General features: G+C 45.9%; 1 protein-coding gene across 1 annotated transcript in view; it reads left to right on the top strand.

Moving 5' to 3' along the window:
* The window catches only part of CLSTN2 (calsyntenin 2), a 721,779-nt gene that overhangs the window by 670,213 nt on the left and 37,189 nt on the right, over positions 1–14,377 (top strand). The window contains exon 9 of the mRNA XM_088840256.1: positions 4,533–4,695. Within this exon, the coding sequence (XP_088696382.1) occupies positions 4,533–4,695 (163 nt within the window). The remainder of the gene's footprint in view (positions 1–4,532; positions 4,696–14,377) is intronic.

The raw sequence follows: 14,377 nt of genomic DNA, 5'->3' as shown, positions 1-14,377 counted from the left end.
CATATCTGTTCAGGTTGAAAATATGCACTAAGTATTTTGAGGGCTTTGTTTGAGCTCAGTTCACACAACAACCCCATGATGTACATACTATTATTATCCTTACTCTACAGGTGAAGGAATTAAGGACAGGAAGCTTTAAGTACTTTCCTGAAGTCCAGAACATGGTTCCCCAGAAATTCCTAAAGCCAGTGTGATACCCACCCTGTGACCCCTAGGCTCACCCTACAGGGACTCCCCGCCCCCTCCTTGGTTGCCCTGCCCCCTGCACTCTGTGGCTGCCTTCAGCCCCAGGGCAGCCCCTCACTCTGTCCCACCCACACTCGTACCAAAGCTTTCTCACACTTCTCCTGCTACATTTGGTCCTCTCCCCCTGCTGAATGCCTTCCATGTTACTGTAATGTCAAACACACTTTCTCAACCTTTCCCCTCTCTAGTACATACTGTAAATTCTAAGGAGAAGTGAGGGTGGAGGGGTGAGAGCAAATGAGAGAAGCATCTTTGGAATTTGGCAGTAACAGCTGGAGGGAGGGACAGAGGGAAGAAGTCAAAAGCAGTGCCCAGTGTACTGGCTCGGATGACAGATTGGATGAGGGAGCATTTGCTGAGGCGGGGGACACAGGACAAGGGGCAGGCGAGGCTGGGGCACAGGGCTATAGGGCTCAGTTTGGGACATGGTGAGTTTGAAGCACCTGTAGGACATCTAGTAGACCACTCGGACAATCTGACATGTGAGTCCATCACTCAAGAGATTAGTGTCTGGGACTTCCCTGGTGGTCCAGAGGTTGAGACTCCACCTGCAAAGGCAGGGGACATAGATTCAATCCCTGGTCTAGGAGTATCCCACATGCCAGGGGGCAGTTAGGCCCATGCACCACAACTACAGAGCCTGCACGCACTAGAGCCCATGCTTCACAGCAAGAGAAGCCTGCACACCGCATCTAAAGAGCAGCCTCCACTCACTGCAGCTAGAGAAAGCCCACACGCAGCAATGAAAACACAGGGCAACCCAAAAAATTAAAAGTAAACAATTAAATAATTATTTTAAAAAGAATAAGAGATAAGTATCTGCTCAAGACCCTGATTAAGCAGTGAGCATGCCAAATTTGCAGGTTCGATCTTTGGGCTGAGAAGATGCCCTGGGGAAGGAAACGGCATTTCACTCCAGTCTTCTTGCCTGGGAAATCGCCTGGCAGAGGAGCCTGGAAGGCTACAGTCCACAGGGTCATGAAGAGTCGGGCATGACTTAGCAACTAAACAACAAGGGAGGATTAAACGGTACACGGAAGAGGAAAAGCTGCTTTGACATTGAGAGGCATGTTCCAAGATTGATTGTTGCTATGGTACCTCGTACTGCAGATGCAGCCTCTTCTCCCTCTCCTCACCTTTCCCAAACCAATGTGACTGTGTCTGTGGTCCTTCCCCCCGCACAGGGCAGTCAGACACTCACCTGCTCCACCATGTCACCCTGGCGCCTCACGCAAACCTGTGGGCGTGCGTTGCAACTGTTGCAAGCCTTTTTGTCAGTTCTGTGTCTGAACTGGAAGCTCCGTGAGCGCAGGTGCTTTCTTTCCTTCACAAAGCAGGATATGCATTTAGTAAATGTCCACAGGACTGAATGAATGAGTGAATCTCCATTCCTCCCAAACCTAGTATCTTTTTTTTTTTTTGGCAATAGGATTGATGAATGAAGGATTAAAAGACTGTTGCTCCATTTGCCTCACATGTTTTCCTTACCATCTATTCTTAATGGAGTCTTAGCAGTTCTAGTCACCCTACATGCCACCTTCTCCCAGCCAGAAGTCTGAATCTCACAGTGCATTGTCTTGTCTATAAGACTAATCTCAATTCCCATTTCATTTGGGTCTCTTGTGTATTTGATACCTAACCACCACCACCACCTCTGCCGCCAATTGAAAATCTGAAGGCAAAGCACATACCTGATAAGTTCTGCATTCCTCACAGCCTCCAGTACACTCCCTCACACACTGGTTTTAGGTAAATGCATCACACATTGGATAACTATGTTCAAAAATACCTGATTTCCTGAGAAAACCAACTCAGAACTTCCCGTGTGGCCCTTTCTAAGCCATTTAGACCAACTCTTGGCAGCCTAACTTCCTCCCCTCTCATGAGAGGCTTCTCCAGTCCCCAGCTTACCCTGGAGCACCACCCTGCTCTCAGCCAAGACCTCCTTGGCGTTGTTCCTGCTGCCCACCCTGTAAGTGATGTGAAAGAAAGCAAGCCAGAGGACCCAGCCTCCACCCAGCTTCAGCAGACGTGGAGCACTGTAGAGTCAACCAGCACATGGCTTCAATGTGGCCATCAGGCCCGAGAGCATGGCCACTGGAAGCAGGGTGATGGCCACCTGGGTGAGGGAGCCCCCTTGTGCTGCCCAATTGACTTTTGTGTTCTGTCTACATTTCAAAGGGCATGCGGTGTAGAGAGGGTTACTGCACTTCCACCCGCTCCCTTCCCACCCTGGACTGGTCAGAGGTTTCCTGATGCCTCAGAGAATATCCTGGGGGCGGGGGTATTCTGACTAGCCATCCTTGCCTTGCATCCTGGACTGCAAGTCCAGGGTACGTTGGGCCTCCTTGGATTGGAAGCTTCCTCGTTCGGAACTCCTTAGTTTCTCGTTCTTCTGTTGCCCCCAGGCCCTGTCTCCAGGTCTTCCTTTACGCCACACCTATACCCCTAGGTCAGCCTCACCTGGGCCCCAGACCCACCCCCAGACTCCTGTACCCAGTCCAGTGTCTGATCGTGGGCATCAAGCAGGAGGGGAGTATAAATTGGGTTAGGACCTCAAGTGGGATACACGCAGTACTAAACTGTATACTCAGTGAAGTGTAACAGGATTTTGGAAATGTCTGCCTGGACCCCTCCTGCTTACCTTCCAAGGGTCCCTAAAATATTCATCAGGCTTTATCAGGTTAATGGACTTCAAAAGGAGTAATTTTCTGAGACATGAGACAAGACAGTGTAAAAAGAACATTAACGGAAAAAAATCTTACTCTAAAATGAAAGGGAAAAGATCATTTAGCATCCCTGTTGGCGTTATCTATTCATGAGAAACAGCACATTTAATCCAGAGTGGGGTGTAGGGAGGATTTTGATGCCCTCACTTGGGGTCACCTTCCTGCAGAGCTCATCTGTCTCCGCTGCCACAGATGACAGGGGCGATGAAGACAAGAGGATGCAGAAGGATCTGAGGGTGAGGGAGTGGGGAAGAGACGGTCTAACGTGACTTCTAAGGCACTTTCTTGGATTGGAGGGAGGGGGCGCCATTCCCCAGCCTTGCCACCTTTTGTTCTTCCTAGCTCCTTTCCCAAGACTCGCCATGTTGGTTTCTGATTTGGATCGTACTGCAAAGAGATCAAACCAGTCCATGCTAAAGGAAATCAACCCTGAATAGTCATTGGAAGGACTGCTGCTGAAGCTGAAGCTCCAATACTTTGGTCACCTGATGCAAAGAGCTGGCTCATTGGAAAAGTCCCTGATGCTGGGAAAGATTGAGGGCAGCATGAGAAAAGGGCAACAGAGGATGAGATGGTTAGATAGCATCACTGGCTCAATGGACATGAATTTGAGCAAAATCCAGGAGATAGTGAAGGACAGAGGAGTCTGCCATGGAGCCGCAGAGTCAGACATGACTTAGCGACTGAACAAGTGGGATTTGAGTACCTTGAGGTCAGGAATAGTGACTTTATCCTGCTCCAAGTGTCTCTACCCACCCATTAAGGTTAGGTTTTGGTTCCCAGGTCTAAGACCAGAAGTCTTAAGTACTGAATTATGAGCGGACATGAATGTGAGTGTGCTCTGTACCAAGTTCAGCCAGGAGGACTCATCTGTCATCTTTCTTTGGCTTCCCAGGGACTCTAAGGAAGGATGAAACTGAATCTTCTTGGAAAGACTGTCTCAGAATTTCTTTTGCTTCAGTTGAAGGGAGCATGAGACTACAACAGCTCCTTGGGCAAACATTAGTATAGAGACAAAGGAATTGAAGATTTTCTGTTCTTATAAAACTCCTTCCTTTGTCCATTGCCTTATCCTTGCTCATAACTCCCAATTTCTTCCTCTTCTATTTTGTTCTTTCTCTTTCCCTTCTTCTGCCCCTTCTCTATCTTCATTTCTCCTTCCAGTCTAGCATCTTTCTTTCTATAGTGCCATCCATCCCCAAGCTTTGAAAGACAGTTTTGATTTAACTTTTCTCTATTGCTCATACAGAGCAAATTTAAGTTGACACCCCCACCTGTCCACCAAGAACTTGCCAACCAAGATAATCTGTCTGTAGTCAGATATTTACCCAATGATTAGTTTCCCAGGCGTTCCTCCACCCTGTGATTTGCTCCATCATTTTTGATGTGCGTTTCTATAACCTCAGTGCATATCAGCCATTATGTTCACTGAATTCTTTGCAATAAACATTGTTAACCTAAAGGTCTCTTCTCCCTCTTTCATAATTAGAATAAAAGTCTGTTGGATGTTTCATTGCATATTCAATTTTAAGTGTTGCTTCTCTTTCTTTTCACTAGATTTGTGACAAAGAATGGCATTACTATGTCATCAATGTGGAGTTTCCTGTGGTCACCTTATACCTGGATGGAGCAACGTATGAACCATACCTGGTGACTAACGATTGGCCCATTCATCCATCTCACATTGCCATGCAACTGACAGTCGGCGCTTGTTGGCAAGGTAACCCTTAAGTCCAGCCCTTCTCCCTGGCCCATCCGTGTACAGTCCATCAAAGGTACAGGCAGAGAAAAGGGCAAAGCAAGTGGTATGAGCTTCAGCCAGGAAAATTTACTATCCTCTACTAATAAAACAGGACTTAAAAAGATAAGGATGAATCCAAGCACTAAGTTTGTGTAATAATAAAGCACTTGGCTTGAGACCAGATTTTGACTTTAAATCAACATGAGCAATTTCAGGATTGCCTCTGAGTTGCTAATGCATTTTATTGGTCTGGATCCTTATCTGGTTTCAAACTGGGGCTGTGTAGAGAAAAGCCTGCAAGTGGAATCTGGTATAAAAAATTGCCAGTTGGCTCTGTTGCTCTCTACACTGGTCAGGAGCCAAGGATCTCTCTTTATCCCCACTCAAATTGTCTAAGACCCCAACCCTCTGTTCTGGGAACTCACTTGCTCTCCTCCAGTCCCCAAACCCAGACTCATCACCTCTTTGGAAGTAGGAGAGCCAGCTCTCTGAGCATGTATCTAGCCTTTCTGTTCCCCACTTAGATCTGTTGGCATCTTTGTCTTTGCTCCCTTTAACAGCTGGGGTTCTTTGAAGTATCAGTGAGAGACCAGAGGGGAAGTAAAATGCTCCTCAAATAAGCCGATCAGTACTTTGAGATGACTCCTCGAACTCCTGTTGATACCTTCTTTGAGGGTTACTAAGATTTGAGACTTTGACCATTTGCTGTGGGGGTGGAAGAAAAAGGTGAGTTGTGGTACAAGGTTATGACTTTGGAGGACTGGCTCCCTCTAGGGGAGACATAAGCCCCTCTGGGTTGGGACAAAGAGTAAGTTCTGGGCATCTCCATGCAAGAGAAGATGCCAAGAAGGGCACATGGTGCAGCCCTGGGAGCACGAGGGATACAAAACCCAGGAAGGAGACAAACCAGGAATGAGGCAACAGAAGATAGTGTATTTTTATTTAGTTGAAGTATAGTTGATTTACACTGTTGTATTAGTTTCAGGTGTACAGCAAGGTGATTCAGTTATATATATATATTTTTCAAATTATTTTCCCTTATAGGTTATTGCAAATTCTTGAGTAGAGTTCCCTGTGCTAAATAGTAGGTCCTTGATTATCTATTGTGTTTATAGTAGTGTGTATATATTATTCCAAATTCCTGATTTATCCATTCCCCCCTTCCTTTTTTGGTAACCATGGTTGTTTTCTGTCTGTAAGTCTGTATCTGGGTTTCTTTTCTCCAGTTTTTAAATATATTTGTTATTTAATGAAAATAATTTATTTAGCATTAATTTTTAAAATTTTCAATTGGAGGATAATTGCTTTACAATATTGTGTTGGTTTCTGCAGTGCAACAGTATGAATGAGCTGTATGTATAGTATATCCCCTCCCTCTTGAGCCTCCCTTCATGCCACCCTCACCCCAGCCATCTCGGTCATCATGGAGCATCGGGCTAGGCTCCCTGTGTTATGAAACAGCTTCCCACTAGTTATCTGTTTTACACATGGTAGTATATATATGTCAATGCTACTTTCTCATGTTTTTGGTTTGTATATAAAATCATTTCTATCTCTTTTTTTTAGATTCCACACATAAGCATTATCAATGATGTTTGTCTGGCTTACTTCACCTTGTATGATAATGTCTAGGTCCATCCATGTTGCTGCTGCTGCTGCTAAGTCGCTTCACTAGTGTCCGACTCTGTGCGACCCTATAGACAGCAGCCCACCAGGCTCCACCATCCCTGGGATTCTCCAGGCAAGAACACTGGAGTGGGTTGCCATTTCCTTCTCCAATGTGTGAAAGTGAAAAGTGAAAGTGAAGTCGCTCAGTCTTGTCCGACTAGTAGTGACCCCATGGACTGTAGCCCACCAGGCTCCTCTGTCCATGGGATTTTCTAGGCAAGAGTACTGGAGTGGCTTGCCATTGCTACATATGGCATTATTTCATTCTTTTTTTATGAGTAAGAGTGTATTTTTGAGTAGAAGTCACCTGCTTGAAGTCTGATGTACATCACATGACAGTAAAAATCTTCTCAAACATTTCAAAGAAAGTGATAAGAGCTCCCTCGGTATTGCAGAATTCCCCAGGATATCAGGAGAGGAAGACTGTGTCATCTGGCGCAAGCCCATGAAACTAGTTAGTATGCTACTACTGCTAAGTCACTTCAGTCGTGTCCGACTCTGTGTGACCCCATAGACGGAAGCCCACCAGGCTCCCCCATCCCTGGGATTCTCCAGGCAAGAACACTGGAGTGGGTTGCCATTTCCCTCTCCAATGTGTGAAAGTGAAAAGTGAAAGTAAAGTCACTCAGTCGTATCCGACCCTTAGCGACCCCATGGACTGCAGCCTACCAGGCTCCTCCATCCATGGTATTTTCTAGGCAATAGTACTGGAGTGGCTTGCCATTGCCTTCTCTAGTTAGTATGCTGCTGCTGCTGCTGCTAAGTCGCTTCAGTCATGTCCGACTCTGTGCGATCCCATAGGCAGCAGCCCACCAGGTTCCCCCGTCCCTGGGATTCTCCAGGCAAGAACACTGGAGTGGGTTGCCATTTCCTTCTCCAATGCATGAAAGGGAAAATGGAAAGTGAAGTTGCTCAGTCGTGTCCGACTCTTCACGACCCCATGGATTGCAGCCTACCAGACTCCTCCGTCCATGGGATTTTCCAGGCAAGAGTACTGGAGTGGGTCGCCAGTATAGCAAGGCACTAATTCAGTGGTTGCCCAGGAATTGTTAGTCACTGAACACAGTGTTAGAAAAACAGCCCTCTCATGTGGCTCCATGCCCCAGCTAGATGCCACAACCAGCCAATAGATATTTTGGAACATAGATTGGATGCTGCCCATAAGAGCGCTAAGAATGCATTTGAGTCAGTTCTAATGAGGTGGATGAAACTGGAGCCTATTATACAGAGTGAAGTAAGTCAGAAAGAGAAACACCAATATAGCATTTTAATACATGTATGTGGAATTTAGAAAGATAGTAACAACGATCCTATATGCAAGACAGCAAAAGAGACACAGATGTAAAGAACAGACTTTTGGATTATGTGGGAGAAGGCGAGGGTGGGATGCCATGAGAGAACAGCATTGAAACATGTATATTACCGTATATAAAATAGATGACCAATACAAGTTTGATGCATGAAGCAGGGCACTCAAAGCTGGCGCTCTGGGACAACCCAGAGGGATGGGGTAGGGGAGGGAGGTGGGAGGGGGGTTCAGAATGGGGGGACACATGTGCATCCATGACTGATTCATGTCGATGTATGGCAGAAACCACCACAATATTGTAAAGAAATTATTCCCCAATTAGAATAAATTAATTAATTTAAAAAAGAAAGAAAGGGCCCTAATCATGTCGTCACCATGATCCTTACCATGACTTCCCTAGAGGCCCTCAGGGACCACATCTGATCCCCATCATCCCAGCCTGCAATGGAAACCGGCAGAATCTCTAGCTTCCTTGAGTTCCTATTAATACTTCCTCACTTATTTCCTTATCTAGAGTAGTACCTGTATTGCACGGTTATTATAAGGACTCGGTGGCAGGCACTTGGAGTGTGCTTAGCAAGTTTCAGTTGAATGAATGTGTAAATTGGAAAACATCTGCTGGCCGCCTCCTCTACCTCCTTCTCTGCTCCTTGCATCTAAACTGTATATGGCAGATTTTCCACAAGACCTTGGTACACTTTGGCTTCTGTGATTCCAGCTTCCCCACGGCTCCCTGAACGTACTGACCTTCTCCCCTTCCCCAGGACTAACCCTCACAGACAGGCCAGGTCCATCTCTAGGTCAGAAAGAAGGTCACTGAGCCTGGGAAAGAGTCAGTCAGAAGACAAGCACGGCAAGATGGGGCTAATGTTGTAGGAGAGAACTCATCATCCAGGCTTCTGAGCACAGAGAAGATTTGGGTATCTTTTCTGAAAGGAAAGATAATCTTTGGTGAATTTTCAGCATGGGAGAAAAATCCCTTAAAGTCTTTAAAATTGAGCATTATGGGATGAGTATGAGTTCACTAGGATGATAAAGGTAGCAACAGCATATACCATGGCAGAGCAGCTTGACATCGGCATGCCCAGGGTGCCCTATCACTGGAATGTGCGTGGATCAGAAGGAGTGGAGAGGAGGATGAGATAGAGTTGAGACCAGACCATAGGGTGCATCTTGCCTTGTTAGGAGCTTGGATTCTCATGAATATTTACATGCTCCCTGGAGCCGTGTTTTTGTCTCGGGTGGTGGTTTAGTCGCTAAGTTGTGTCCGACTATTGCAACCCCATGGACTGCAGCTTGCCAGGCTCCTCTGTCCATAGGATTCTCCAGGCAAGAATACTGAGGTGGGTTGCCATTTCCTTTTCCAAGGTACCTTCCTGACTCAGGAATCAAACCCAGGTCTGCCTGCTTTGCAGGCAGATTCTTAACCAACTGAGCTATGAAGGAAGTCCCCTTTGTCTTGGGAGGAGACATCAAAAGGTCTTTCAATAGGACACAGAGATGTGAAATCAATGGTCTGTAATACAGCCCTTGCCCCACCATGTTTCTAAGCCTTCCGAAGTCCACTTATATACACATTATAAGCCCACAGTGTGAACAGGCTCCTTTGGGCCTGTAATTGTGGGGAGTTTTTCAGGTACTTTTGAGGTTGGCAAGGGAACCAGTTCCCATTTGTGAAATTTCCATTCGGGAGGTTAACAATGAGGATAGAAAATAATGTGCTAGCAGCTGCTTGCTGGGTGCTCCAGGGAACTCAGAGCTGGAACTCAGAGGCTCCAGCTCAGAAGCTGGGCAGGACTCTGCTGCCCCAATTAGTCTACTGTGTCCTGTGATTGAATCAGGAAAGCCAGAGTAATCAGTGGAACTTCATTTTCATCGGTATTTTTCCAGTAATTAAAAAAAAATGAGATTTCATTTACACTTAAAAAATATTGCCAGGATGGCCTCAAGCAGGCAGCATATCTTAATTCTAGAGAAGGGCTTTTGAAGTCAGGACAGACCTTGCATCTCAAGAGAGTCCTTCTGTCTCTGTGTGGCCGCTGTGTGCCACCTAGCCACCACCTCTGTGCTGTGTCAGTGTTTTCAGGATAGAGTCAGACCCTCTCTCCTGGCCAAGAACAGTCTGTGCTGACTAAGAAACTGCTGCCTTTAGACAAATACCAGGTCCCTTGTCTCTCTCTGGGTCACGCCATGCGGGAAGATTGTTTAAAAGACTAATTAATTTGTCCTTTTCCTTAGAGTCCCTATTCATCCATTTCTAACAACAAAAATTCAAGTTCTACTCATATATGATAAAAATTATATAATCTTCTTTGTGCCTGGACCTCTACCCTGGGTCCAACCACCCAGGGCCCATAACTCAGTTGTCATGGGAGTGAGTCAGGAAGGATACTAATGTGCTAGCCACAGAGATACCCCAGCAGGTGACACTCCAGAGCACCTCTTCCCCAACACAACAACCAGAGAAGCTCTGACTTACTTATTTTATATGATATCAGAGCTAGAGTTGTTTTAATGAAATGGCTAAACGTGTCTGAAGAAGCATAGCTGCAAACACACACTTAAGAAGGTACCACCCTGCCCCCTGCCTGAGCCTTACCTGCTCTTGGCAGAGCTCATCACTGTCTTCCCTGCTTGTGGCTCTGTCCCCAGTGACCACCTCATCTCTGCCTCTGCTGGGGACTCTCCTCCAGTGCTCTGGACCTTGGCCTTCCTAGAGTGTCAAGCTTTGCCTCTTCCTAACGATGGCACCCCCTGGTCTTGGATGAGGAAGCCTTTCTACCCTAGCTCCTGGTCTGGCTGAGTCCTACCCGCTACTTAACAAACAAAGCAGCAGGAGATAGAGAAAGGGATAGTTCTAAAAATTAGACTCTGTTAAGGAACAGACATAGAACCCCCACTTACTTGTGGCTTGTGGGAGGGGCTGAGGCAAAGAATACGAATGGCCAAAAAAAGGAATAAAAAGGCAGAAATGATGCTGAAAGTTGCAGTAATCAATAACATCTGTTCCTCAGACAGAGGAGAACTGGAGCCACATGTGGTCCTGAGATCTGGTGTACATTTTCAGGTCATTATTTTTGCCAGACACTAAAATTAGTGCAGACTTGGAGCGCATGTCATCACTTAATAAACTTGGTCTAATTTAATGCAAATTCTCTTAATAAAGTCTGTATTGAAATTATTTTGCATCCCTGGAGGTCTCTGCTGCTGGGAGAGAGGCACGTGCTAGCATAGTCTGCCTTACATTCAAGTGGCATTCCCCAAGGGTTTCATGAAGCTTAGGTCCCCCAGGTCCCACAAGGAGGCCAAGGTCAAGTTTGGGAAACCATATAAGCCATCCCCACAGCCCCACATTGAAGAGTCATAATGCACGTTTATTTATTCAAAGCTCTCAGAAACTCACCAAGAACCCAATCAGTTTGACATTACCTAACCTGTGTATCTGTCTTATTTTCCTATGGAACTCACTCTTTGTAGACTAGTGTTCCTGGAGCACTGTTTGGGAACCATCTCATTGGAGTTATTAATGGACGTCTCTATCCCCAACTAAGGCATGGTCCTGCAGAAGGCAAGGACTATCTGCTCTCAAAGACTCCCCTTCCCTCCCCCTTCCTCCTATTTCATGTCCTGGAGAAGGCCAATAATTATTGGTTATTGAATTATATCCCAGTTTTGAGTTTGTTTTGACAAAGGTGTATGGCTCATGTCTCACACACAGGGGTGACTAACACGGTGTCTCTTAGCATTGTCTGTATTTAAAAAATCAAGTAAAGATGATTCTAGGCCCTAGATTTCATTTGGCATAAGGGTATATTGGTCTAAAGACAACACAGATGACATCAGCTTCAAAATTTGATGATTTATGTGTGGAAACACAGGATAACTGAGTTATAATTTTAACTTTCAATCTCATTCTGAAAGTTACATTAATTAGAAAAATTTAACAAGGATCTTAGAGCTAAAAGACCATTTTAATTCTAAGTATCATTTTAACTTCTCTGAGAGACACATTAGGGCAAGGAGAAAAAAAAGAGAAAGAGACCCCTGAAGAAAGAGAAGACTCCCATGACATCATCTCATTTCAGAGTTCCTTGGTTCTTGCTGGCATCAAAACTGACAGCTAGTTTTGAGTTCCTGCACTGTGCTCAGCTCTGGCTTGTCTTCTCTTTAACAACCCTATGTTGTGGATGTAATTATTATTTCCATTTTACTCATGAGGAAACTGAGACTCAGAGAACGTAAGGACCTTGGGAAGGCTCACTTAGAGCCTGGATTTGCACCGAGAACTGTGTCACCCACAGCCTTAATTACACTGCTTAATTACCTCTGCTTCTGGAGACGTGTAGAACCAGATGACGCTTAACAGCCAAGCAAGGAAGGCCAGAAGATTCTGGAATCTGCAGTCAAACCATTTGCCGAGACTCCCTGGGCATTCTTCCCCAGATCAGACAAAGTCAAGCTGAGGCCAAAGATAATGACTGGCCCACTGGGCATCTTGGTTTAATGGGAGGGCTGAATCTGGAGCCAGAAAAGAATTCTAGACCCTCACTGCTGCTGCTGACCTTCTCTGGGTCTTTAAAGACTGTGTCTTGCCTCTCTGCTCCTGGAGAATAGCAGAGCCATTCTGGTTGATATATGAGGGCCTTCCAGCTTTGTGAATCTAGGTGCTTAACACCAGAGTACTGACTTTGGGGGTCATCCCATAAGTCATATGTTTCTTATGAACTTAGAACCCACTAGCATCACTGAAAATGCTGGAAGGAAGGAGACATAACAACCAAAGGATCAAGAAAGCCTGCTGAGACTGTGTCATGGCCAGCCCTGAGGGCAGAGCATCCCTGACGACCAGTCCTTACAACTACAGTTCTAAACCCTGGGGTTGTGTGCAGGTTTTAAAGCCACAGTTTGCGGGAGTCTATTACACACTTCACTTAGTCTTTGCATTCCGTGGGTATCTCCATCACTGAAATGAGAGAAAGTAAGATTTCCAATGGTCTCACCATTTGCATTGCTCAAAATTGATAGCCAACCATCCGTGAAATTGTGTTCATTGAGGAGCATCCCCATCAACAAGCCATGCGCAGAGCAGCATCCAACTCAAGCAGGAGGGAACATGGCCCTCACTCCTTTCCATGTGCTTCTCAGACTAAATAGCTGTGGGAATGACAGCAGGAAAAAAAGAAGACCAGCAGCATCCCACACATGCTTTGCAAAGGGAAGCGACTTTGTCCGTTCACACAACACAGGTCTTTTGCTCAGAGGAAAGTGAGTATTACTGATTCTAAAGCTGTGTGTATAGTTGATGGGCCCACCTCTCAGTGGAAAGAAAGCTGAATGAAAATGCTGGCTCAGAATAACACAAGCTATGTTAAATCACTTTTGCCAAATACTATTTTTTTTCCATGAGAACTGTGTTTCCCAGTAAACTTGACACAAATCATTGGGAGTTGCTGCTGAAATCATTCAGTGTCTACAGAACTCCGTGTAATCGGACATTCTCCCTCAGCCTTGTATCAATCCCAACCTGTCCTCATCTTTCTGAAGCAGCCCAATTATGCAATCCTCCAAGAAATTCTACTTGAACCCTCCCAGCCTATATGTATTGTATGGCACTCAGGTCAAAAGCTTGAGAGCAAGCAAAGCCTGAGTCTGAATCAGAGTTTCACTAACTTCTGCATGTAGGGCCTTAGGCAAGTTACCTAGCTGTGAAAACATCATCTGTAAAAGGAGTTGTAGTTCAGCAGGTAAGAATCTGAATTCACAAAGAAAAAAGTCATTTTTCCACATCCATCTTAGTGTCACTTCCAGTCCCTCTTCTATCTGAGTGGGGGAGATTCAACCTTGGCAAATTTGGAATTCTCCCATTTCTTTAGTCACTCAGTTGTGTCCGACTCTTGCAACCCCATGGACTGTAGACTGCCAGGCTCCTCTGTCTGTGGGATTCTCCAGGCAATACTGGAGTGGGTTTCCATTTAGGGTGCCTGCTGATTTCAGGGGGATGTATAAGGTGCTAGGGTGTTGAGGGGCCTCCAGTCATCTTTCCACGCAGGTGTCTACTGAAACGGTGTCCATCTCTTTGATCCTCAGTCATTAATGGCCCTTTGGGGTCATCAGTGCTCTGTGTAATTCCTTGTCTTACTTAGGAGCACAGAAACACTGCTGCTGCTTCTCATACCTTGTGAAACCATGCTTGGTCCCTCTCTCCATCGATCCAGATGTGCCAAGTTAGCTTTCCCTCCCAGCATCACATACTGTTTCCACAGCACTCACCCTCACTCTGCATCTCTCTCAGCCTATCCATCAACACCTCCCCTGCCACCCCCTAGCCTGGGGTATCATCTCCTAGACTGGGGAAAGGCAGGGTTTCCCCCCCTCTATTTTCCATGGATGTTGAAGATACATCTTCCCCACCCATCTAAATTTAGGACTTGAAATTTAGGAAGAGACTCAGCTCCAAGCCCCATCTTCTCTCCCTCCTGTCACAACCGTTCTTGCAGCAATGAGCACAAGGCAGAGATGTGTTTAAACTGAACTGACTCGATGGACATGAGTTTGAGTGAACTCCGGGAGTTGGTGATGGACAGGGAGGCCTGGTGTGCTGCGATTCATGGGGTCGCAAAGAGTCGGACATGACTGAGCGACTGAACTGAACTGAAGATGGAAGAAATCAGAAGAGAGAGACTA

Source organism: Moschus berezovskii, chromosome 1 (genome assembly GCF_049115385.1).
Source record: "Moschus berezovskii isolate FMDL1 chromosome 1, NW_MosBer_1.0, whole genome shotgun sequence".
Classification (NCBI taxonomy): Eukaryota; Metazoa; Chordata; class Mammalia; order Artiodactyla; family Moschidae; genus Moschus; species Moschus berezovskii.
The sequence above is the reverse complement of the archived record's forward strand: the minus strand, read 5'-3'. Positions and strand labels throughout refer to the sequence as shown.